General features: G+C 34.1%; 3 protein-coding genes across 3 annotated transcripts; 1 reads left to right on the top strand and 2 right to left on the bottom strand.

Annotated features, from left to right (window-relative positions):
- The first annotated feature begins 1,869 nt into the window (after nucleotides 1-1,869).
- On the top strand, nucleotides 1,870-3,003 carry LOC111780195 (dehydration-responsive element-binding protein 3-like). Its single transcript, XM_023660528.1, has one exon. It carries the CDS (start codon nucleotides 2,042-2,044, stop codon nucleotides 2,804-2,806), a length of 765 nt encoding a protein of 254 aa, XP_023516296.1. The 5' UTR covers nucleotides 1,870-2,041; the 3' UTR covers nucleotides 2,807-3,003.
- A 7,753-nt stretch (nucleotides 3,004-10,756) lies between these two features.
- On the bottom strand, nucleotides 10,757-13,118 carry LOC111780389 (pentatricopeptide repeat-containing protein At4g02750-like). Its single transcript, XM_023660770.1, has one exon. The coding sequence runs from the start codon at nucleotides 12,924-12,926 to the stop codon at nucleotides 10,839-10,841; it is 2,088 nt and encodes a 695-aa protein (XP_023516538.1). The 5' UTR covers nucleotides 12,927-13,118; the 3' UTR covers nucleotides 10,757-10,838.
- A 1,288-nt stretch (nucleotides 13,119-14,406) lies between these two features.
- LOC111780361 (dolichyl-diphosphooligosaccharide--protein glycosyltransferase subunit STT3A-like) lies at nucleotides 14,407-25,201 on the bottom strand. The gene is made up of 23 exons (XM_023660737.1): nucleotides 24,932-25,201; nucleotides 24,580-24,642; nucleotides 24,351-24,406; nucleotides 24,165-24,236; nucleotides 23,873-23,978; nucleotides 23,738-23,788; nucleotides 23,135-23,230; nucleotides 22,779-22,838; nucleotides 22,507-22,620; nucleotides 22,253-22,339; nucleotides 21,728-21,831; nucleotides 21,517-21,612; nucleotides 20,864-20,984; nucleotides 20,702-20,782; nucleotides 20,479-20,607; nucleotides 20,125-20,355; nucleotides 19,015-19,158; nucleotides 18,691-18,877; nucleotides 15,785-15,882; nucleotides 15,533-15,612; nucleotides 15,327-15,414; nucleotides 14,817-14,906; nucleotides 14,407-14,725 (listed from the first exon to the last, which is right to left on the bottom strand). The coding sequence occupies exons 1-23, from the start codon at nucleotides 25,046-25,048 to the stop codon at nucleotides 14,663-14,665; spliced, it is 2,334 nt and encodes a 777-aa protein (XP_023516505.1). The 5' UTR covers nucleotides 25,049-25,201; the 3' UTR covers nucleotides 14,407-14,662.
- Between the last annotated feature and the right edge of the window lie 1,685 nt (nucleotides 25,202-26,886).

Genomic DNA, 26,886 nt, shown 5'->3' with positions numbered 1-26,886 from the left:
TTATATATATATATATATATATTTGGGCCTCAAAATTATGTTCCCTTAATGAAATATAATTAATGAGTATGTGTTTATATGCCTCATCAATTCATTTTTCAAATTATTTGATTTCAAGTCTTTTCGATATTAATTGTATGGTAACATCCGACACACGGTGGGTATTTCATTAAACATTAAAACAAATAATATAGGAAATTAATTTTATTAAATAATTATAATGTTCTCGTTCATAATATCTATGATTGAGAAATTTACATCAATTTAGAAGTTATATAGTTTAATGAACTTCTTACATTTAGTAAGCCGTTGATGGATTAAAAAGGACCATTCTTTCACACTTCACTCATCACCTATGTTGACTTTAGTGCTCAAAATTTATTATCCTAATTATTTACTTAGCATTTTTTTATTTAATATATTAATTATATGTCTCTTTGTTTGAGTTGGCTAATCATATGTCAAATCTAATTATCAAATTTCCACAATCTAATTATTTATTTATTTTTAATTTTGCTTCCCTTAATATAGTAGCCATAGCAAAATATTAGTAATTTAATTTAATTTAATTTAATTTAATTGTAAGTAGGGCAGTGGAGTGGGAATTAAATGCACATGATTCTAGTAGTACTAGATTTGCTCAACTCAAGAAAGTAAGTAAATAAAATAAAGACACAAATTGACTAATTTTTTTTATTTTATTAATTTTAAGATATGGTATAGTTATGCCCTCTAAGCTCTAAGGCTGACTTCAAATATATATAAATATATTTCATGCGACTTCGGTTACTAGAAAAATAATATAATTAAATTTTACAATATGGTTTGGTTTGGGAGACCAAAACTAGTGTTGGATTAATTATGCCTCTTTTTATTTATTTCTTTTAAAAATTAATTGTTTTTTTTTAATTTTTTTTTACTATTTATCCAAATTTACATTTGACGTCTACTATAAATATATCTACTTACAAGATTTTGTATGTATATATATACAAAATTTTGAAAAGGATGTTTTTTTTTTAATCTAATTTGTAAATACTTCTAAAAATAATATAGAGATATTTATATAAATGGATAAATTTAAAAGGAAAAGAAAAAAAAATGCATTGAATTTGTACATGGTGCATAAATACCTTCCAATAATTGACGGTTAAAATACAAAAGGAAATAACGCCAAACAAATGGCTGCCCAATAATATGCTTTATTTTCAGTTCAACTAGTTTAAACATATATTTTTACGTCATTTAAATTAAAAAAATATATATATATCCTTTTTTAATAAACAGTAATTAACAATTAATTTTTTTTTTTTTAAAAAAAAACCCTTTTGGGATTTTTTTTATTGGGAGGGAGGAGAGTTAGCTTAGTAAATCATTTAAAGTTTAAATTTTATTTAATTAAAACTCTAATTTTAATTAAGTAAAATAAAAATAATATTTATTTCTTTCACATTTTATTTTATTTAAAAAAAAAAAAAAAAAAAAAAAAAAAAAAAAAAAAAAAAAANAAAAAACCCTAAAATTGACCCACACGACTAATCCAGCCTGGGAGGGTTCACCTCCCTAACTCAATGCTCCGTCACCGTCTTTCCCCTCTCTAACTATTATCATATTTTCCTATTATTTATTTATTTATTTATATATTTATTTATTTATTTATTTATTTATTTATTTATTTATTTATAGATATTTAAGATCTTTATTTGTAAGAGACAAATGAAAGATAGGCTACGAATGATGGGAAAGAGGGTGGTGGGTGGAGACGGAGGAGAGAGAGAGAGATTATTATTAATATTATTAAAATTATTATTAAAATTATTATTAAAATTATTAAAATTTATGAGGAGGAGTACTCGTGTACAACCGTTCCTATTACAAGCTCCCTGCATCGTAAATGCTACAGTGACAAAGGGCATTGATGGCTCCTTCTATATATAAACCTCTTTATACCCATTCGTGTAGGGGTGACTTAACTTCTAATGCCCCACGTCTCTCCCTCTCTCCCTAAACACTTCCCCCTCTTCCAATCTTTTGTTTTACGATGCCCCTGCTTATTGAGAATGACTCTACAACGTTCAGCTTCTCCTCGCCGTCGCCGTCGCCGTCGCCTTCGCCGTCGCCGTCTTCGTCGGGGAGTTTATCCACGGTTCTATTGGGGGAGAGTGATCAGTCAGGTACGGCGGTCGACTCCAATCGGAAACGAGCTAAACGGCCCAGAGACAACAGCAACACCAAACACCCACTCTTCCGTGGGGTCCGAATGAGGGCATGGGGGAAATGGGTGTCCGAAATTCGTGAGCCTCGAAAGAAGAGTCGGATCTGGCTTGGCACTTTCTCTACCCCTGAAATGGCCGCACGTGCCCACGACGTTGCCGCTCTCACCATTAAAGGAAACTCCGCCATTCTCAACTTCCCTGAACTCGCCGATCAATTCCCCCGCCCCGCTTCCAACTCCCCCCGCGACGTTCAAGCCGCAGCCGCCAAAGCCGCCTCCATGGAAATCCCAACTCCCCCAGCTTCCTCCTCCTCCTCCTCCTCCTCCTCCTTATGTCCATCAACGCCGGAGGAACTGAGTGAAATAGTACAACTCCCGAGTTTAGGAACGAGTTACGAAACGGCCGAGTTAGGAAACGAATTCGTATTCGTCGACTCAGTGGAAGGTTGGCTATATTCATACCCATGGTATCAAAGAGTTAACAACAATGCAGATGAAGAACAGAGCCATGGCTTCTTCAAAGACCAGATTTCAACAGACTCCATAACTCCTCCATCTTCAACCTTCGAAGCTTTCTTATGGCAATATTAAACCCCCCACCTCCCCCATTACATGTGTGATTTCTCTTCCTCTTCTCCAAATCAAAAACAAAACATTTTCCATCAAATTTCAAATCCCCTGTGTTCTTTCGTTTTCCCCCCCATTGATTATATGAACCCAAATACAGTGGTTCTTCAGGTGTTCATCAGTGAGTAATATCTGTTGAATAAGAATAAATCAAATTAAAAATCAATCATAAATCTCGCCTCAATCTGTTCATATAAAATTGCCATTACCTCTAATTATGCAGCTGATACCTCCAAATATTTAATACAATATATTCCACTTTCTGAAATGGAATTTAATTGTCAAAGGTCGTTGTAATTCTTCTAACAGTAAGGAGACATATGTCACATCAAAATCTGATCAAAATCAAGAAAAAAAAGAAGCCCTCCTTTTCTTTTTCCCTTCTTAAATTAGTTTAATTAATTAATTAAAATGAGTCAGACCCACCATGTTGGGGTTTAATGGAAGCTTAAGTCTAATCACTCTCCTAATTACGGGACCAATTTGCTAACTACATTCTTAACATTATTTATCCAACTCATTTTTTTTAATTAATTAATTGTTTCCCATGGGCGACGCCTAGGAATGCGTTGGATTTCCTGCAAAACGACATGTCGCCAACTTCAAAAATATCAATTAACTCATTCACTCACTCAATAATAATATTATTTTTTACTACACTTCCCAAAAAGTACTAAATCTTTTGTTTTATTTAATCAATTAAAAATGATGGGCGGTGAATTCCAATAATAATGTTATAATCAGAGTTGAGTTATTAAATATTTATTAGTTGAAGAGGAGATTTAATTGAATTTATGACGTCACAATCTAAATGCCATAAAACCTATGGAGTCTCCACACAACAAGGCGCCCAACTACCTCAACCACCACTAGGAATAAAATCTATTGTTCTTTTTCAATAATATATATAAATCAAATCCATTTCCTTATACATTGTTTCAAATAAATAAAAAATAAATAAATAAATCACCATTTTAATTATTTATTGAATATAGTTTGAGGTTAATAATAAATAAAAAAAGTGTATTTATTTTATTCCTACTTTAAATACATTTCAATTTTTAGGGTTTTGTTTGGGTCAAAACTTGTGGGTGCTTGAAAGTGATATTTTTAAATGATAATTCAGGGAGTTGGGTTTTTGTGGGGTTATATTTATTTCATACCCTTTCTTTATTTATTTATTATATATATCCGTGTTCCCATTTCATTAACGAGAAAATTATTTTTATTTTTATAACTTCAGTCTAAATTGGTTCAATTATAAAAATTATATTCTACCTTGAATTTAAATTTTATATTTAAATTCAGTTAAATCAAATTAAATGATTGTGGTCGGTGTATTTTTTTCAAAACAAAAATAATAATAATAATAATAATGTGGTTCTTGCCTTTTAGCTTAACAATTATTTAATATAGATGGGGTATGAAACATTGGGTTTTGGAGCATTGACTATTACAAAATGAAACTTTTTGATGTTGTTGGTTTTGTTTTTGTGTGGACAACAGGAAACTTTTGCACTCCATGTGAACACACTCTCAGATTTCATACACATCGTCTCCCCCTCCAAAACCCTATTATTCGAGCTCAAAATTCATCCATTACTTAACTACAAGGTTGGATGGCACGTGGAAGTTTCAACCAAGACATGCCCTCAAGAAATGTCCACGGGACAGAGATGAGAAAGTTGAATGCATGTGGAAGCTTCTACGCAATAAGACATGCCCCATTAAAGATGTCCACGGGACAAGAACGAGAAAGTTAGATACATGTAGGAGCTTCTACCAAGTAAGACATGTCACTGTTAGATGAACACGACTCTCCATAATGGTATGATATTGTCCACTCTGAGCATAAGCTCTCATGGCGTTGCTTTGGGCTACCCCAATGGAGTTAGTATTCCTCACTTATAAATAAACCCATGATCATTCCCTAAATTAGCCGATGTGGGACTTCCATCATCTAACAATCACATTAGAGATGTTTACGGGTGAGAACCGAGAAGTCTTCCCCTTCCACGCTCATACTGGCTCCCATTATAGTAAACTTAGTACGTAGTTATTTAACAATTTGTTTACACCTAATTAAAGTTGAAACAGAGGTAATTAAGGTTGTTTGTGATCCAATATAATTGGATTGCATCAAAAGCAACGCCACGTGCTTCTCAGCAGCCCAGCTCCTTCATTAACCACCTCTGATCTGTTTCCTTGGCTACTTTATTATTTTCTTTACTTACAGATTTAAATACCCTTAATATAAATACCCGTTTTTGCATTGGAATATTATGTTTCAAAACCAAAATAAATTACAAATTTAATCCTTAAATATTTAAAGGGTAAAGAATTACTAGACTATATTTGTGATTTAACTTAGTTTCATCCCGGTTGGATGATGGAAGTTTCACATTCACTAATCTAACGAATGATCATGGGTTTATAAACAAAGAATACTCTCTCCATCGTTATGAGGCTTATGTTCAAAGCGGACAATATCATACCATTGTGGAGAGTCGTGTTCGTCTAATAATCCCGACCCTAATTATACATTGAATATAATTTTTTAACACATATATTAATAAAGAAGAGAGAATATGTTGGGGCGTGGGGCCAAAAATAAGTTACACAAACAAAAGTAATTGAAATATTAATTAGGATAATCTAATTGGTCCACTTGGAATCTAAAACCAAAAATAATGGTATATATAATAGCATAGCTCAGACTATAGTTAACAGTGACACTAAATGATATAATAAATAATAAAGGGGAAATTATTTTTTATCCTAAAGTTGTCTAGTTTTATTCTTTAACTCTTACTTCCATTAATTTTAAGCTTATAATTTAAACTTATAATGTAAATAATTTGTTTTGGTTCAATAATTTGTTCGCTTCAACCTTTCATCATCGACTATAATTATTACGTAATTTGTTTTGTTTTTTTTATCTATTAGGTTACTTTTATATTACTACAATTATTTAATCGGAAAACATGAAGATTCATATGGATCGTAATGATCCATTGAAAGAAAATAGAATAAAGGAACGATGATTTTGGTGAACAAAACATTGAGTGGAAGACGGCTGAATTATTTGTGTGAAGTAAAATGAATAATTGATTAATACTAATTACCAAACTCTTTCCTTCTCTAGTGATTCTAACAGTAAAATTCCAATATATATAAAGAAAAAGAAATGGAACAGCAATTAAACCTAACTATGAAACCCAAAAATGATTTGAAAGAACAACAAAAAGAGAGAGAGAATTAGTGGAATAAATTATTTGAATCATTTATCACATTCTACTTATTTGGCATGAAATGTATGGACTATGTCCAATGCTCTCTCCCAATTTGTTCTTAATCGCCATGATTTCACATATCGTACTATCGTAACGTCCAACTTCAATCGGTACGTAATTCTTCTTCATCTTTTTCTTATTTTTTTAAACTTTTGGAATTTAATCGAAGACCTTATAGGTTGAATTTCAAAGAAGTGTAGAATGAAAAAAAATACTCGAGATGCCTTGGAGAACTAAAGGTTAAGTCAAAGTCAACCGAGGGGCAAAATGGTAATTTTATCCCTTGCTATTTTGAGGGGTCTGACTCTCCTTGATAGATCTGCATAGATAGTGAAAAAAAAAAGGAAAAGAAAGGAACGCTTCCCACCATGGTTCGAGCCCGAATTTGGGCAAGAACTCTTCACAAATATTTTAAAATGGAGCTAATTACTTTTTAATTAACCTAATCCCTAATTAAATGAATAAATACAACATTAAACTCAAAATTAGGGGGGGCCATAAAGTAGAGCAATTTAGAATGCAGCGAGAGAGACAAATAACAGCTTTCCAGTTGTACGGGTGTGTGAATAAATTGGCATACATTTAAATTCCTCAAAGGCTTTAATTCACCAAACAAAAAATGTCAACAGAAGCTTAGCTATGTGAACACATTGAATGAACAAGTTGAATTAATAATCAACGGGAATGCATCGTTGGTTGAGATGGTCATAAAAATGTGCACGTGGACGAGATCGAGCTCGGCCCCATCGGGGAAACCTTCGCGGCGGTTGCGCCGGACCAATGCTGGGGTGGTTCCAGTTGCCAATCTAAGTAGCGGCGGTCCGACGGCGGAGGTGGCGGTGGTGGAGTTTACAGAGTAACAGAACGGGGTAAACAGTAAATGTCGGCAGCAGTGTCAGGCGAGTGCACGTGGCTTTCAGGTGAGGGGAAGGGAGGGATGACTGGTAACTGGGTATTGCCGGTTTCCAAGATGTTAAAATTAGACAAGGTCAGCTTCCCAAGAGTGGAAAGATGCCACCCGGATTCTCACTTCTCCTTTTTGTTTTATAGTTTCAAGATTTGCGGCCCTCTGGATTTTAATTATTTAATTACTTCAAATTATTTTAATTATTTAATTATTTATTGCATCCTAAAGTCTTTGCCTTTGACAATCTTTGACTCTCTTTCTTTCTCTCTCCATGAACACAATTTTCTCCCCATCAATCTTTTTTTAAACANTCCTAAATGGCCTAATTTTATTTATTTATTTATTTATTTTTCTCCCTTTTCCATCGAACGAATAATGGTTGATTTTAGTCACCATGGGCTTCCTTCATGGGCCCATGACCCGTACCCATCCGATGGAAAGAAAATAAAAAAATGGTTTACTTTTAATATTCTATATTTATTTTTTTATTTTTTAAAAAATGAATTATTATTTGTAGCAACACTTTCCATAAAAAGACAAAGAAAAGATAAATAAAATTATAACTAATCATTTACTTGTTGAACAAAAGTTAAACCCACCAAAATTACACATGCAAAATGATTAACATACTGAAATTAAGTATAATAAAGTGTTAATTTTTTATTTTAAAAAAAATATAAAGAAGGAAAGTGTAGTAGTAATAATAATTATTATTTTGGTGACTTTTTGAAAAAGGGCCGAATAATTATCGAAAAAGATAGATAAATAAGTTATCACTTAATACATGCATGTTAAATAGAGTATAAAGCGCTATTATCAAACCCCATTTAGCCAAGTGGACGCTAAAGTACAAATAAATCTTTTTATCCTAATAAAAAGTATATTAAAAGGAAAATTAAATAAAAGAGGTGATAAATACTATATAGATTTAAAATAATTATTACATTTGTTTATTTATTTTAGAAAAATAAAAATGGCAAGAAATTACAAAGTTAACTTTTAAAAAACATGATGATGGAGAAAGGCCATATCATGTCTTTTTATTTCTAATATTTCTACAAATTAAATGAACGTTCTTTTTCGTAGTCAAGTTTAGTTAGCTTCTTTTTTATCTTTATAGTGCGTGTTTCCAATGCTCGACTTTTTTCTTTGTCTATCGACAATTTAATAATAATAATAAAAAGTACAACAAGGTATTATTTATTTGATTTATGAAAATAAATATATTTAAAGTCAAATTATAGATAACACTCATGTTTATTAAAATAATGGAGAAGTGATCATTGTTATTTTGATGTCAATTTTTAAATAATAATAATAAAAAAAAAGAGAATAAAATAGGAAAAATGTGGATTGTGAGTAATAATTGGATGCCGACGAAGTGAAAATGGAAGTAGGTGTCTGAAAAGTTTCCGGTCGTGTGGTATGGTCCCATCGGCTCAGCCGTCCCACTCAGATCCGGAAAGCTATAAAAAATAAGATACGGTTCTTAGACAAACACAACCCTCCACAATGGTATGATATTGTCTACTTTGAGTATAAACTTTCATGACTTTGTTTTGTACTTCCTAAAAGGCTTCATACAATAGAGAGAGTATTCCTTGATTATAAACATCATTCCCTATATTAATCGATGTGGGACTTTCATCATCCAACAACGGTCATTCTCCGACGACTCTTTTTTTTTAATTTTAAAAAATGAGGGCTTTTTGCTTTCTAAGTTTTAACCTCAACCATTCTTAGTCCATACAACGTTACGATGAATAAACTTTGAAATTGCAGTAAATCTCGACCATTCTTAGGCCTTTGTAGCGAAGGGTCACTGTAGGGGTGGCCGTGGAGCGGTGGCGGTGGTCGGAAGGTAGCCGGCAGCGTAGGGACGTGAAAGTATGTGCGGCGTTGAAGATGAAGGAAGAAGGAAAATGCGTAAGGGGGGACCCTATATATATATATATATATATTATTAATATTATTTAAAAGTCTTCCCACGTGCAGACTTTCTCCACTGCTTTCAGCTTGCCGACCGACCGACGGCAGACCACCCCACTCCCCACTACTTTTCGTTACTTTCCAAATTTCTTTTTTTTTTTTTTCTTTTTCTTTTTTTGTGTGTATTTCATTAATGGACAGAAATTTATCTATTTTTCTGTCTAATATTATTTTTGTCCTTGTCGCGTTCTTCATTTTTTTTTAAATTAAAAAAATAGAGATATAATTGAAGAATAGAACTAATGTTTGGGTCATGATTTTATGCTTGATCTTCAATGGATTGTTTCGAAACTTTTATACAATTATAAAAAGGAATTCAAATTGAGTTCATGTTCTTCAAAAGTTGGGATAAATTAAAAAGTTATGGCTCATAATATTATTTAAAAACATTTAAACTTTAAATTTGGTGTTCTATTCAATTTTTTTAAAATTAATTCATTTATGAGATATAGAAATATCAAATAAAACCATAAATTTTTTATTTTGTATTTAATAGGTTCGTGAAATTTTAATGCATAAATTATTTTAGAATTTTTGGACAAACTTAATTCAATAGGTAAAACGTTATTACCTTAATTCATTCAGTTGTTTGGAGTATGTACAATATTATAAGAAGTTGCAAAATTCAATATGATATTGTCCACTTTGAGCATAAGCTTTCATGACATTGGTTTGGGCTTCTCCAAAAAGCCTCAACGAATAGATATTATTTTTTTTTTTTATTATAAACTCATAATAATTTTCTAAATTAGCGAACGTGGATTGAAATTATATTTTCAATCTCAACATTGGGTGAAGATCCTATTGAAGAAAGGCCCAATATTAATGCATACAAAAAAAATAACTCTTGAAATTAAAAATATTACAAAGCCCATCACCTATGTTCGAATTAGATAATTTTAATACAAAAAGTCTTCTAATAATCATAATCATATTGTATAAATAATTGCACTAAAGCTAGATTTTTTTCTTATAAAAAAGACAGAGATCTATAATTAGTCTGTTGCAGTAATAGGCCGAATATGATTATACAAATAATGAGCAGAAATTTAAAAAAAAAAAAAAAACAAAAAAAAAACAAAAAAAAGATATAATACTAAAAAGTAGAACATGTTTAAGGAGTGCATGTGTAGCGAACTCAACATTCTTGTCCTGATTTCGGTTCAGACGGAACAAAATTGATGGGTCAGGAAGGAAGCAACGGCTCATAACAAGTAATCACAGAAGATGGAAATGGGCAACAAATTAACACTGTTTTCATACCCATCATGTTCACAATCTTAAACAAACAGGACAACAGGAGAAACAAAGCAGCCCATATACCGCTTTAGTCCATTACGTATCACCGTTCGGTTGGAGAGGGTAACGTAACCTTCCTTATAATAATATGGAAACTTCTTCGTAACAGTTTGAGTTCTAAAATCGTAAAGCTGACGGCGATACGTAACGGGGTAAAACAGACAATATCTACTAGTAGTGGTCTCGGGCGGTTACAAATGGTATCAGAACCAAACACTGGACGATATGTCAGCGAGAACGCTGGCCCCAAGGGGGTGGATTGTGAGATTCCATATCAATTGGTGAGGGAAACGAAACATTCCTTATAAGTATGTGGAAACCTCTCCTAGTAGAAGCATTTTAAAACCATGAAGTTGACACTAATACATAACGAGCTAAAACGGAGAATATCTGCTAGTGGTGGACTTGGGCTACTATTAGATTATCTTAACAAAGTTTCAGCTGCATTGAAAGATAAACCATAGAAGCACCCATCAAACAACAAGATATGAATACAGCAGCATATTCCTTACCAGTTATCCTTGCAGGAGCATTTCCCATTTGAAAAATGATGAAATCTATTTGAATCTCTCAAGATTATTTGCCTTCTAATACTCATAGATGCAAACTTCATGAACTCATGGCAATCGCTGCAAATCCGAATGTTCTTTATGATCCTTATTGGACTAACTCCATTACCTTTCTTAATCAAACCAAAGACAAGCGCAAGTTTCTCGCTGTGGAAACATATGGATTTCAACTTCTCCTCCTCTCCAACATCATGCAAGACCAGATTTGTATTAGGCCTAAATCCCTGTTCTTGAAGTTTTCTTATCAATATCTTCAATTCCTCATAGATTTGTTCTGTTTCTGGGTGTGTTCGATCTTCGGATGTGAATTTGTGCACCTCATTATCAATCTCAATCCAACTGTACCCAGCAAACTTCTTCACATTCTTGTTCTTCATCACACTCCTAACTGCTGCTACATCCTTCCATCTACCCATAGAGGCATACATATTTGAGAGCATAATATATGGCACAGCATTGGTAGGATCCAATTCGAAGAGATGCCTACCTGCCATTTCTGCTCTTGCAACATCACCCTTTGTTGCACTAACAGATAGAAGTGTGGACCATATCAGGAAATCTGGTTCATGGGGCATATTTTTTATTAGATTAACTGCTTGATCGATGCGACCCGAACGTCCTAGGAGATTGACCATACATGCGTAATGATCCGAACTAGGCGTCAATCCGTGTTGATTGCTTATAGAATCGAAGAACATCTGCCCTTGTTCAATCAAATTAGAATGGAGACAAGCAGATAAAACGCCTACAAAAGTAACATTATCAGGTTTGAATTTCTCTTGCAACATATTTTCAAAGAGTTCAAGGGTGTCCTTATCACGTCCGTTTTGTGCATAGCCAACAATCATAGCATTCCATGTAATCACATTCCTAGTTGGCATCACGTCGAAGACTGACCTTGCGTCCTCGATTAAACCACATTTGGAATACATGTCGATTAATGCGCTTGAGACGAGTAAGTTGTTATCAAGCCCAGCAAGAATTGATTTTCCATGGATTGCCTGACCATGACATAGAGATGCTAATTTGGCACATGAACTGACGACGCTGGATAATGTGTAGCTGTCGGGTTCAAAGTGTTCTAATAGCATTTCGTTGAACAACAACAGTGCATCCTCTTCTCTGCCGCTTTTTGCATAACCCACCAACATGGCTGTCCAGCAAACAATATCCTTGTCTTTAAACTCATTAAATACCCTTCTTGCTTCATCTCCACGCCCACATTGACAGTAAGCTGCGATCACAGTTGACAAGGTAACTTGATCAGGCATATGACCAGACAAGCGCATTTCATGTAACAAACCAATGCACTTCTCAGGCTGTCCATTCTTTACATACCCAGATATCATCAAGTTCCAAGAAACCAAATTCTTGTTAGTGAGACGATCAAACAACCACCTTGCCTGTTCAATCTCACCACATTTGGCATACATATCTGTTAAAGCATTGCAAATGAACACATTCCCTAAATAGTTATGCACAATAACACTCCCATGAATCTGTTTCCCACGCCTCAAATCCAACAATTGTGCAGATGCATTCAATGCGCTTACATTTGTATACTCCGTAGGTGCAAGACCCTCCCTCTGCATTCTTCTGAAAAGCTCAAGCGACTCTTTTGGAAAACTATTTCCAGACAAACCTGCTATGATCGTATTGTATGAAACTGAATCGCGGTAAGGCATTCGATCAAATGTCGCCCGCAAATCCGGGATGGACCCTGATTTAGCATACGCAGAGAGCAGAGCATTCCAGGAGAAAACATCCCTTTCAAGCATTTTATCAAACAGGTTTTGGGCATCCCGAAGCTTCCCGAATTTTGCGTACAAATGAAGTAGCTGATTGTGGAGAAAGGGATCAGGGGGTTGGAAAAGATGGTGTTCCATGTGGGACTGCAGTCTCTTAGCTTGGTCGATTTCATTTGCACGGACACATTCAAGGACCAATTGGGTGTAGGCCTCAGAGGTGGCGGTGCTTCGAGAGCAAAGCAAGTCTACTGCTTGCCGCAGCTTGGATTTTGCTTTCATTTTCAGTCGTCTCGAGTTTGAATTCGAGATTGAAAAATCTAGGCGTCTCTTAAAAAAAAAACTGAGGTCGTTGGTTAACGGTTAACGGTTAACCAGGCCACGTTTCCGGTCGGAATTTGGACATGGTAGCCTCTAAGACTCACTCTGATTCGACGTCCTCGTGTGATACTTCATGTGTCGGTCTGTATCAAATATTTTGTTCTCTTGACTTCTTTTCAAAAAATAGAAAATATTAATATATATATATAAATAAATATTTTTTTTTTTAAAACACGACACAAAATAACCCATCACTACAGACATAAATGCTCAATTTGTTTTTTTAAATAAAAAATCATACCATCGTCCATGTGTCTCAAATTTTATTTTGGTTTATATTTCAAATTTATTAGGAGAAAAAAATTCTGTTATCTGGTAAAGATTGTAGTCCTTTTTTTTTAATTTTGTTATTTTTATTTAATCAATTGCTAAAATATTCTTATTTCATTTTTAATTGGAGAAATATACCAGCCTTTTGTATCCCTATCTGAATCCAATTTTAAAAAATTACAAAATTATATTAAAGAATCAATCTTGTAGAAGTTAGAAATAAATCCAAGTTCACTCATATTGAATTTAAAGAATTTTTTTTTTATTTTTCTAATAAAACTATGTTTTAAATCTCTTTCATAAAATAATATTTCACCACACTATGCCCAAAAGAGAATTAGGGTGCTGAAACGATAGCTCAACTTTAGAATTCTATCGAACATATTGATCTACCATAGGTCAGACAAAAGTTATGACATTCGAGGTTACTTCAAGGTTAAGGCCCTATCTATTGCTACCCATATGTGAGGCGTCCTCTCTTAGCATTTGGCAAACCCCGATGTCAGGCCATCTCTTGCTTTCGTCATTCTTTCTCCTACTCTGTATTATTAGTTGAACTAAAAACTTAGACAATTCACAAACCTTCTGCTTTGGACTTTGGAGGGCCTGAAGCTTTAACTACGACCAGGCTCAAAGGGACTACTTGATAAATAAAGCTCCTACTAAAAGAATGTGAATAATTCAACATTCATAGGAATGTTTAATTTACTGAAAGTCAACCATGCTGGCATCGAAAGGACTCGTAACGATCGTTCACAATTAACTTCAACAACAGTTGGGAATGTGTTGACACTGAAGCTAAGTTTGGTTCCAATTCCATCTATCATCCTCTGTCCGAAGTCCAACCAATGGCTACACTGATGGACCGGATAAGTCGACTCGGAAACAATAGCCAAAACATTTTTCATGCTCAAAATATTCGGAATCTATTATTTGAATTCATCAATAGCTGCAAACACGTCGTTTCGTTACGTTTTCGACCGAAAACCAATCAAGGAAATGGAAAAGAAAATGGGAGCTTTCAACAAAAATAGACAGAGCGAACTATCAGTCATAGCAGTTGTTCTGGTTAGGCATATCAAAGTAGAAGATGGTTCTTTGTGAGCTAATATTAAAGCGAAGATGAGAAATTTGATGAATAAAGACCCAAGAAAGTGCGTAAAAAGATCCGTCGGCTATCAAAATTTAAATTAGATCCTGTTAAAACGTGGATTTAGCAAAGGGAAAAATATATGATAAGACTACAAAATTTCGCCGTCCGCTAGAAATTATCATACTATGCCTCAACATGTACCTGCCAAGGTTGTCAAATATATATGTAGCTAACATCCTTTCTGAAAGTTATCCCATCATCATAAGCTGATCTTTCAGTGCCACGGATTTCTCCTTTTTATTCCTGTTCTTTTCGAACTGGCAGTTGAACTGGATTTCTGCAAATCGATAACCATCAAATAGCAATAATTAAAGGATGCAAAATTGGTGTCAGGTCAACCAAGTGAACAGCACTTGAAGTATACATACCGTCTTCGACTTTTTAGTCTTTCCCCTTATTCTGTTCTTTGGAGATTTCAATTTGTAGATTCTTACCATCCAATGGTGAGTGGTGAATACCTAAAAAGATCCATATTCACATCAAAAACCCCATGATAGTACAGTGCATAGCAACTTGTAAATATGTACAGCTGGTCACAAAAACTGAAAACTACTTAATAAGTTACAACTCATTGACTTCATTAAGACTGTTGCAAAAATATGATAAAATTGGATCTGACAACTTGGATTAAGTGGAACTGCTACAAAGAAGCGAAGATAAATGGTTGGAGAGAAAAACAAGAGACTCTTCAAAGTGAAGCAAATGGATAGTTCCATTTTTCTAGTAGTTTAATGTTCGTTACTTAGCTCTTGGTACAAGTCTCCTCCATCTTATAACCCCCTCCCTCCCTCCTACCCCCGGGGGAAGGAATTTCTTGAATCAAATTTTCTATCACGAAAAAAATTGTTCTTTCCTCTATGGAAGATTTTATTGTTTACCTCTTCAAAATGCGAAAGTTTAAAATATTTCTTCCCAATTTCTGTCTGCCTCACCCTGTCATATCCTTTACCATCTGTCTCCACGAACCTGAAGCCAAAAGAACAGAAAAGAATAAGAATTATAACGGTGAAAAAAGAACTATAAAAACCAAGAAAGAAACAATGCGTATTTAACAAATCATTAGCTGCACTAAATAATTACAAACCTGTAGTACGAGAGTTTGTACATGAGACTATTTAGCATTGTTGGAGTGGCCTGAGAATCAATGCGATACTGACCATCTCTCTTTACAAAGAAAGAAAAGGGAGAAGACAAATTAGAGGTTAGAGAATTTTGTTTACAAACTAGACTTCAACCAAGTCAAAAAGCACCAAGTTTCAGTGTGTGAACATACAATAGAGAAATATGGACTTAAAAGTGCCTTAAAAGAAAAAAGAAGAAGAAGAAGACCACTTACTAGGTAATCCGGTTCCTTGATATGAGGGAATACACCACCTCCTATACGAACCATCCACAAGAACTTATTGATATCATCACTTGGGTACCCAACAAAACCTGCAGAGACAGCAAAGAAATCAGAACAAATATTTTCAGTTGTTAAGATGATTCAGCAAAAGTGTATATTTTTCTATGATCAATTTCAAGAATGATAAATTTACGCTTTAACTTTTTCAGAACAAGAATTCACAACATTTCCTACTCTGTGAGCGGTCTGCAATCCAATAGTTTGGGCTTAGTGCAATATGGGGACATTTTCTTTTAAATCAGTTTGCAGCATTAATACCTCCCAAATGAGGAATCCACATCAAGACATTCACTTGCAACCAGGTGGTTGTTAGTTCATAGAATAAGGGACTTGAACAAGGAAACACCTGAAGGAACCAACTTTCAAAGAAATACTTTCTCCACTATCAAGAGCAAAGTCATCAATCGCCTCTACTAGAACCTAACATCTTCCAGTTTCTCATAGCGTTAATTTCTCATTGCGACAGTTTTCCAAGAGTGAGTTTAGGCATGAAAATAAGCGATCCCTTGCAAAAATATATACATCCTTTAAAAATTAAAAAAAAAAAACATGAAAATAAGAGGTTTTCTTGCGCTGAAAAAAATCTAACCGAAGAAATATAATGGAAAGAGGCAAATTTACAACCCAAGTGTCATTCCAGAAAGAGGTTTTCTGACCTTTTTTTCTTTTTTGAAAGGGAAACATCCATAGAGAATTTCATTGATAATATGAAATTAAAAAAAGAAGACCTAGCCGTAGGAATTACAACGAAAACTCATCCAATGGGCCATGATGGAGGATATGCCACAAGAGCCAAAAGGGCTAGTGATTCAAGGACTCCTGGTACTCCACGTTTTCTTAATATTAAGTAGTACATTTGTGGCAGACCATGATTTTTTATATTTTGTAGTCCATCGGTGTTCATGCATCATGAATATTACTAAGTCTTATGCCACAACTCGCTTGTTTCTTTTCAAAATATCCACAATCATTTTGTCATAAATGCCTCATTCTTTATACTCTGATTTCTGATTCCCGGCTCCTGAACCTCCACATACCAAAATCTTGGAGGCTGTATACCAGTCAATCAAATGTTTCAATTGCCCTTCACTATCACCAAAAAGATTAACTCATTTTTCTCTAAACCTAGCGTTGCCTTCCTTGACAAAAGGATCAAGGACAGGGTACATTGGAAGACTTGAAAGAACAGAACTAGAAAGAGTCAACCACGCTCCCTTAATGAACAGAATTTCCTCCTCCCCAAATTTGTCAAAATTTTCTCCAAAATACGGTTCTAAAAGTCAAGTTTTCTAGGATTATCATGCAAGGCACACCTAAATGCAATAGGGGAAGAGCTTCTAATGTGCAACGTGAGGTGGTCCCAAATGCGTGAATGTCCAAACATTACCGTAGTCAGCCAATACATAGAACATCCCAACTAGTAGACATAAAATGGGAATGGGAAGTCACCCTATCTAATCCCCCTACGAGCTTTCTTCTTTCTTTTCCACAGGGTTAGCTATTTTCTTCTCGATGGATAGACACAGGACTAGCTAGATTTTCCCTTATCGCAGCTTTTCCAAGGTTAAATTTAAAGATTTTCCTCCCGTCTTGGTGATTTTGTTAAAGGAATACCTAGTTTAATCTCCCAGCTAACCAAGCTTACAGTAACAGCAATAACCCCAGCTACCATATTCAAACAACCATTAATAAAGGCTCCAATTAAATTCTTTGGGAATCCTCTTTCTTATATAACTTGGTGAAAATATGAATGATTTCCTTTTCAACATCTTTTCTTCAAGCAGCCACCAGGCTAACTCCCTCTTCATTAATTTTGAAGCCGTCCCAACCCTCAATATTTTCCTCTATCTAGTAGTGTTTTTGAAAGCGCCACGTACTAAAGGGCAAGGGGAAAAGAAGGCACATTTTAGAGAGGCATACTATGTACAAAAGAAACTACATAAAAATATAGGCACGTGTATATATACACAATTATAAACCTTCATGGAAGAAAATGAAGTTTAGTTGTCCCATGGTAAGAAACTTGGACTTAAAAAATAGCAAAAAGTTAAAGAGAGAACGAAAAACTAAGTTTAAAGTCTCTTTTTTCAAACTAAGAGTGGGATGGAGAGAGGAGAATCGAGTGAGGACAGTGAGTGAAATGGAGAGAGAGAGAAGATGTCCCAATTCAAGTGAATTATAACAAACTTCTCCAATTGGACAAAAGTGTAGCAAGGATATAAGGATGAAAAAGAGGTAACCTTCCTCTACATAATTCTTCATGAGACCACCAAGTGACATTAAAGTCTCCTCCAGTATAACTCCTAGACAGTATCCTAATAGGCTTTCTAGTTCCAACCACTAGAAATGACTCCCCAACATTCCGTAGGCCCATCAATATTAGTAATCACACAGCTCCTTATCAGTTAGAACCATTTTTTAGTATAAACAAATGCCTCCTTTCAACACTTCAACTAGTTTAATCCTGCTTTCATCCCATAGAATTAGGATACCCCAGGATCTGCCTAATTCCACTTCAGTCCAACTGTCCCGAAAAACCTCATAATGATTAAATTAATCTCCAATCCACCACTTCCATTTCAATTCTTGGAACAACACAGTTTCTTAAAATAAGGCTTAAAGACTTCTTAGTTTATCATGCTATTAATGTAAATTTAAGTACATTAATCTTTTGGCTTGTATTTTTAACAAACTCATAGCCATTCAACTTTAACTATAAAAAAAAATTGAAGATGTAGTTAATTACATCCAAATGAAAAACTTAACTGAATTGACTAAACAAAATTCATACAACTCCAAGAAACAAGGTATAGTCATTCATAGGGGTACAAGCTAACCTCCAAAGACAATAAGCACATATTTCACATCCAGGGAATTGAAAATTTCCCAGGCTGCCTTTTCAGGAGAAGACATAGCAGTACCAACGGTTGCAATATGGGTATTGTTCCAGGTATTATTGTCAACAATGACAGTGCGATTAGCCATAGCAGTAGTTTGATAGCCATAGTCCCACCATGACGCAACCTGGGGAACATGTTTGAACAAGAAGCAACAAGACCACAGAAAAATTATTACCTATGATAGTTTATCCACAAACTTAGTAGGCTCTTGGGAACACTAAAAATATCAATGTAGGAACATAAGAAAAAGCAGAAACTTACTTTATCATCAACCTCAGTGTTGTGGCTTAACCACGCATAAGCTTCTCTAAAGTCATCAAAAACATGGAGACCGTCACGGGTTCGAGAAGTTAAAACAATAGAAGGGGCTGAGTAAGCTTCTGCAGCTGCCCAAACACAATGAACCTACAACAGCCCATAAACAAGAAAACCAAGTCTGTAAATAAATATTGTAGGAGAAAAGGAGAACAAGGAGGGGAAGAAGCAAGAAAATAGTTTCCTGTTTTATGTGCTATAAAAGAGCAAGCTTGGACTAACATAGTTGTTCCTTTGCACATATTTGTAAGTAAAGTGTAAAGCCATAAATTTGAAAACATCACATATTTGCTCACATTCAACTTTGATATTATTATTACTATTATTTTATTAATTTATAGTGCTTTACTAAATGTAATTAAATCTGCCACTATATCCACTTTTACCGCACAAGTATCTAGACTACCATCGTGTGTTTAACTCAAAGAACGCAAGAATAAATCAAGAAAAGGAAGAAAGGATAGGTTATTTTTACATTTGTGGATGGTAAACCACACCACATGCATCTCAACTAATCTCACAAGACAACTTTTTGACCCTAAAATATTTGACAATGAAAAACTTGTAATATTTGTAATTTCCACGAAGAGTTATTACTATAGTTTAAACCAAATGAATTTGTTACAAGTAGCAATAAGTTCCCTCAATTAAGATGAAATCAAGTTAGAAGCGACCAGAAGCACAGGAAGTTCAAGAGTTCTCCCTCCCAGCAACAATTGATTTTCTTTTCAGTCACAGCCAACCACTATTTCCATTTCACATTTAATTTTTCACCTATGAAGAGCCTATATCGCTTAATCCCTTCTTTATTTCAAGTTTGTTATCTACCTTTCAAGTCCCGTTAATTCTTATACAATTCTTGGAGATAGAATTAACTCAATTAAGCCATTAAAGAAAGTTATCAATATAATTGAACAACTGAACATAATTAAGACTTAATGAGCAGCACCAATCAGCACTGCTATCTTTTTTTCTTTTGTGTGTGTGTGTGTGTGTGGGGGGGGGTTAGAGAAATACTTTTTCTTAAAAGCAAACATTACCANATGTTCAACTTACCACATAAAAGGCACCCAGCAAAACAAGTAAGAAAAGAGCAATGATAGATGTCACAAAAGGTAAAACTAGCAGCCTTTTACGGATTTGGGACTTGAGAGAAGGCTTTTCAACGGGCTCCTTTTCCTTCTTTCTATTCCTTCTTGAGGGACGTTCTTTAACTTTATCTTCACTTTTTTCAGGTTTCACCACATCATGTTGTGCTACAGTGGCATCAGGGATGGTATCTCCCACCTTAATTGTCAGACCCAAGGACCAGTATTAGAACTATTTCGATGGTCTTTTAAGAAAAAGAAGAAGAAGAAGAAAGGACAAACCACAGACATGACCAACATCATGGGAATAAAATTTGCTTACTTCTTGTGCATCCAGCGCTTCACCAGGCATCTGAAACTTAACAGACCGAGTAAAAACTTCAAAGGCTTGAGAAAGTGCAATTCCAGACATAATGCATGCTGCTGGGGCAAGTACAAGCATAAGACGCACCTGTAGTATCATCCAAATACAGATATGTTAAAAGGTAAATGATGGGCATTAAATAATTAAATTTTCATTTTGGATGTCAGAAAATGATTCTGACCATAACTCCAGAGAAGTACACTGCTGTTGCAATGTAGAGAACTACGAATGAGCTAGCATCAGATAATGGCGAAAAGCATGCCTATCAAAAGAAGGAACCTTGGTAAGATTTCAGATGATTGAAACATTTTAAAAAGAACAAATACACTAAAAAAATACGTACAATGATACCAGCTGGAACCAAGAATGCCAAAACATTGATGTCCATAAAGTAAGAAGGCCAAGTAGGTGGTTGATGCTCACTAACACTAGCAATTATCGGAATGTACTTGCTTGCATAAGTTCTGTTCGATTGGAGCAAAAATATATGAGTGGAGTGTTTCAGGAAATAAAGATAGAAAATAAAATATTAGATCATTAACGTAGACTGTAAAGAGACACTTCCTCATGCCAATGATATCATCGATAACTATTCCTGAAAATATAACAGTTACTTCCAAAAAGAAAGGGGAGGAAAATAAAAGGAAAAAGTTGAAATGTTTAAGTGCTAAAGCGTTAAAGTGGAACACAAGTGCACAACTCATGTTTTACATACCAATAACTCAAGGATAGACAAAGGCCAAAAAAACAAATAAGATACGTAGGATCAACTATGTGTTACATAAGAATAGCAGCCAAGAGATCAGATGTACCAATTTGCATAATTGTTTATATATATATATATATATAATTGTTTATATATATATATATATATATATAATATATGAAGGATCAAATCTCAGCTACATCACTATCAAATATGATCCATTCAACTATCAGAAAATTCATTAATAAATTAAAATAAAGACAACATGATTCTGTGAGCTGGTTTCTTACGGATCTAGAAGGCTCAAACTACGCCCACTCCACCCCATGGTTGGGCTGGAAGCAACAAGAGCTACAAGAACCACAACGGCTGCACAACAAACTACCCTGAAGAATGAAAAAAGAAGATGGAGGTCAATTACACATTCCTCCTGCAACGACCTCAGCAGTGGGGTTTTGGGAGCTTATTTTTGTGGGGGGAGGGAGAGCATAGAAAGCTTACAGCCCAATCGATACGACGAGAGTAACAGCTACTTTAAACATCTTCTGGGAGAGAATTCCCTTGATATAATAAACAAGAGCCACCACATGGATAATGATGAAAACCTAAAACAAAACCAGGAACGTTAAGGAAACAAGTCATCAACAAAACAATTTTAAGAGACTAGATTATTGCTGAATTATTAAACACTTATGAAATATTAAGACAAATGAAAAAGAAAACAAACAAACAAAAAACTTCAACACAAATAGCCATAAATCTTCTTGTTGATATTTAAAAATTTGTTTGTACTTGAGAGCTCTTGTTTTATGAAAGTCATAATATAGAATACTCATTGTTTAAGGGTACTACAAATTAATGTCCTCCAATAATAACAAAAGAAAAAAAGAGCAAAGTGCAATTAAATGCTTCAATCATACAACTAAGTTAAAGGCAGTATGAAAACCAAATTTGAGCACTAACAAGACAATTTGCCAAAAATAATTACTAGACACCGTTAATCAATGTACCAGGAACAATACTAACCAAAAATGACGCAAAATGTTCTGATGTCATCACTGCATTAAATCCAACAACTGGCACCAGTGCAGCCAACAATGTTCCCAAGACAACCTGAATTGTGAAATTCGGTATTGCAAGATGAGCTAATGAATCACGCACAAAGGTTAACTTTTTACAGGGTATTATGGTTTTGCATTTTTAGTAATTTGTTCAAAATCTTCACACACAAAAAAAATCATCAGAAACAGACACTCCAAGTTAAGCCAGTCGACACTTACAAACGGAGCATATGCAATGTACAATCGAGAAGAATAGCGTCCAGTTACAATGCACAAAAGTGCATGCATCGGAATAAGATTAATAATGAATGTGTAACCTCCCCAAGAGCAAACCTGAAGGGAGAGGGACATGAAGAAATAAATAAATAGAAGAAGAAGCCGAAAAGAAAAATATGAAACTCATGGGAACGCAAATAAGATAAATAAGACTAAAATTATAAAATGATGAAGCACAAATAAAGGTATCAACAGAACAGGAATGCAAGTCTTACCATGTAGAAATATGCAATGGCGTTTAAAGTGGCATAGAAAAGGGATCCCGTATTCAATGTCTGCATTTCATATGCAACCAATTCAGTATGATTAAGTAGAACATAATAAAACAATGTACGTCTCATGCATCAATGAACTTTGCTTCCTATTAAAATAATAATAATGAATATAATAATAAGAATATGGTATATGAAATTAAGCATCTGAGAAGCATCATACAGATGAATTCATTGAACAGTAACTCAATCTGACTACAGCAAATCAACTTATTTAGAAATAATATTTGATCACCATTAAATTAAGCATGCCACTATCCTGGACAAATTTACATTTTACTCATATAACAAAACCTGACCTTTAAATAAAGATAGAAAGTGAAGATCAGAGCAAATATAGCTACAGCTTCATTGTCATAGCTGCCAGCTACAGACCGCGATATATATGACGGAACCTGAAAAAAAAATGTAGCAGCAACTAAAGTATGTATTTTCACATACATGCATTGGAAAGTTTTAAACAAGCCCACATTTCTTATTAAACAAACATGATCTAGAATGTATTCTGGTCCAGCAGCCTCCGTGCAGGGAAGAGTTTTGAGATTTTGCAGCAAATTTACATTGGGACTTGGTTCATACGAAAGCAACACGACAAATACAAGACATATTGACCATGCCATTAAAAATAGAATGATAGAAATTGGACGTAGATCAAACTTTGTGGAGGTATGGGTTATTAGCAATGAGGAGTAACCATTTCAATAAGAAACACTAACAATCTGAGCACTCAGCCATACTGAGCTTAAGGTCGCTACAATTAACTGATTGGGTGTGGCAAATAAATGAATAAAACTTAAAATGTCCAAAGTTATAGTGAATAGGGAAATGTCAAATGGTTGGTGTTTGATGTTATTGCGAAGTGGAGATTCATAGTTTTACAAATACCAGTGATGTGTAAATACCATGGCTAAAAGAGCTGCAGCTGTCAATCCAGCACCAGCACCTTTAACTTCCTGAGAAATAGCACTGGGGGATTATTTTGACAATCAGAGAGCATGATGTTCAAAAAAAATATGGCACGTTGCAGGAATCCAAACCTTTGTTAACAGGTAAGTTGCCCATGAAGCAAAAGCAGAGAATATGGGTGCAGTGAATACACAAACAGTTTCCACAGACAAAGGAATGTTCATGGCATTTAATACCCTAGCAGAAAGCAATAAAGAGAACATTAATCGGTATAGGGCACTAATAACAAGGATTATAATTTCTTCCACCTCGTTAAGAAGAGGCATCGGTAAGGAATGCTTGTCTCCTTAACTGATAGACAGGTGAGATGATTAGAAGGATTGATATTTGTGAATCAATTAATTTAAGTTCTCAAATACACACCGCCATAATGTGCCTGCAGTTAGTGTGAGACCGGGATAAACGGTTCCACCAATTACTCGCCCAAGAGGATACCTAAAGAACATTGACGGACGAAACCGCTTTACAGCTGTTAGAGTAAAAGAAACGAAAGTCCGATGCATGAAGACTTAGCTCTGAGAATTTGCTGCCCAACAATGTAAAACTTACCAGGTCCGATCATCAAACCAGTTCCAAAATTCATAAATTCCCTTCTTTGAAAGATACTGAAAAGAAAAACACAGAAATCATCTTCCGGTGCAGCTGTGGATGTAATTTGAAGAGGATGGCATGCAAGATTATCGAGCAAGGCTAGCATACTATGCCCGTAATCCCTAGCCTTCATTGTAAGAAATTCGTATAAGCGATAAAATGAACAAGTCTTCGTCAGAAAACAAACCTGAGTAACTCTGTAATTAAAATAAGGATCAAATTCGTGAATAACACTCTCATACTTTATCACCTGCAAATCATTGCACGAAACAATGTGACTAAACACTTATACTAACATAACATAATCAAAAAGTCAACCAAATTACAGACTCTGGACCCTCTATAAACAAAAATCCTCGTGTCGTATAGACAAAAGAGACAGATGTAGCATTCGAGCAATAATTTACAACGAGCGGACAAAACGTGGATCCTTAATCCGAACCATCGTTTCTGTACTCGGCTTTGTCGTCGATCCAGATGAATAATTAAGAGAGTTTCAGATCAAGAGTCGAGGAGAAATAAGAGATCGAAAAACTTACAGAGAAAAGCCGAATTGAGAATGCGAGAACGCCGATCAAGATGAGAATGAGGAAGGATAGAACATTTCCGAATGCGTCCCTAAGCGTTGATTCCTTGGAGGAAACTGAAGCCGCCATTGACGGCCAGATAGAGGTTTGAGAGCGAGTGTCAGAGGAAAGACCGCGAAACGAGAGTAGGTTGCAGCAACTCAACTGGAAGAGAACCGGGAAGGTACAGACGACTTTGCAAACATGGATTCCCGAGTCTAAGTCCCAAGTCCAATTTTCCTTACCCTCGAAATTACTCGATGGATGGATTAATCCATAAAAATTACTATTTGACTTTCATGATTTTACGACGATAATGGGCATATCGACCAATCACAGAATTACAACTACTATTTTTCTTTTGAAAAACTACTATTTTTCTTTTGAAAAACTACCCTTTTTATTTATTTCTATTTAATTCTTAGCTTTTAATTTAAATGTTTACATTTTTACCATCCATTTTTTACTGAATACCAATTTTCAATCATTACTGCTAATATACATTAATTTATAAATTAAATGATTTTCCTATTAAAATTAATTGCAAGTTTCCAAATTAAAATTATTTTAAATTAATTAGTTGACAAACCTCAAATAACACAAGTGAATAGTATAAAATATAAAATATTGAAAGTTAGAGATCACATTAAAAAATAATAATTTTAAAATTGGTTACATTTTTTAATTTAGAGAATATATTCAAAACTTAAATACCAAAATAACTTTACAACACGAGACTAAATTACAAAAAGTAATCGTGAATTTTTTACCGTTTTAAAAGTATCAATATTATTATTATTGAGTTTTTATAAATTTGTTAACATTTTTGACTTAATTTTGTACCTGTGACATAATTTGGGACTCGAGCACATGTCTCTTTTCAAAACGTAACACATTCATTTGAGATTGTTTTCTTCAAAACATTTTTATCTTCTGTTGGTGTCTAATATCAAACTAATAAGTATTTCTTGTAGTACAACGACATAGAATTACTACAAACATTACTTTATTTCGAACACAAATAATTTTATTTACGATACAAGCCAGGATAAAATTAATATAAAAACAAAATAATTCAATGTGTTTATCCATTATATCACACCAATATCAAACGAAGAAAAGTAGGAAACAACGAGTTAAATTAAAATAAACTATTTATTTGTAGATAATGAGCGGTGGGAGGAGGGAGCCACCATTGGAATAAAATGCTTTCGTGGATCTAAGTTTTGATAATGGCGTGTTTTTTTTGTATCTCTACTGATATTTAAAAATGACGTTTAGAAAATTCAAAGCTATTAAATTTAAAATTATTTAGTATGTAGACTTAAATTTATGAATTTTCAGTGCTTAGTTGTTTAGTGTTAATTAATATATGTGTGTGTGAAGTATATAGTTGTTTCGTATAATTTTGGGAAAAGTCGTCATATTCAACGTGGAAAATTGTTTAATATAAAGTTCTAAAAGATATCGGTCTATTATCACTCGATAAATTTTTTTAATAGATTTTTAAATTATTATATCCCGTTGTGTTTTTAAAATGTATATATATTATATATATATATATTTTTTTTTTTTGCTCTTTAAATTTATATTTTAAATAAGTTTACTAATTTATTTATTTATTTATTTGTTGTGTTGTTTCGTGTAGAATTAGAAATAGATTTCGATATTATTTTTAAATTTCATTAAATAAAATTTGAATTTAAAATTTGTTTTTCAAGCTTAATAAATATATTTTCGAACGGCAGGTGAACGTTGAAGAATGAACTGGACCAGGGCATTAGGGCTCCACTCCAGCTCACCTACCTAAAGTATAATAATCTGGGTCACGTGACTCGTAATTTTTGAAATATGAGGTAACACGTGCCACTCCGATTTGAACCTGAGAAGCCCGCACACAACGCTCTGGAGCCAGAAAGGCAGAAACC

This window comes from Cucurbita pepo, chromosome LG18, assembly GCF_002806865.2.
Source record: "Cucurbita pepo subsp. pepo cultivar mu-cu-16 chromosome LG18, ASM280686v2, whole genome shotgun sequence".
In the NCBI taxonomy this organism is placed as follows: Eukaryota; Viridiplantae; Streptophyta; class Magnoliopsida; order Cucurbitales; family Cucurbitaceae; genus Cucurbita; species Cucurbita pepo.
Note: the sequence above shows the minus strand (reverse complement) of the source record. Positions and strands in the feature narration are given on the sequence as shown.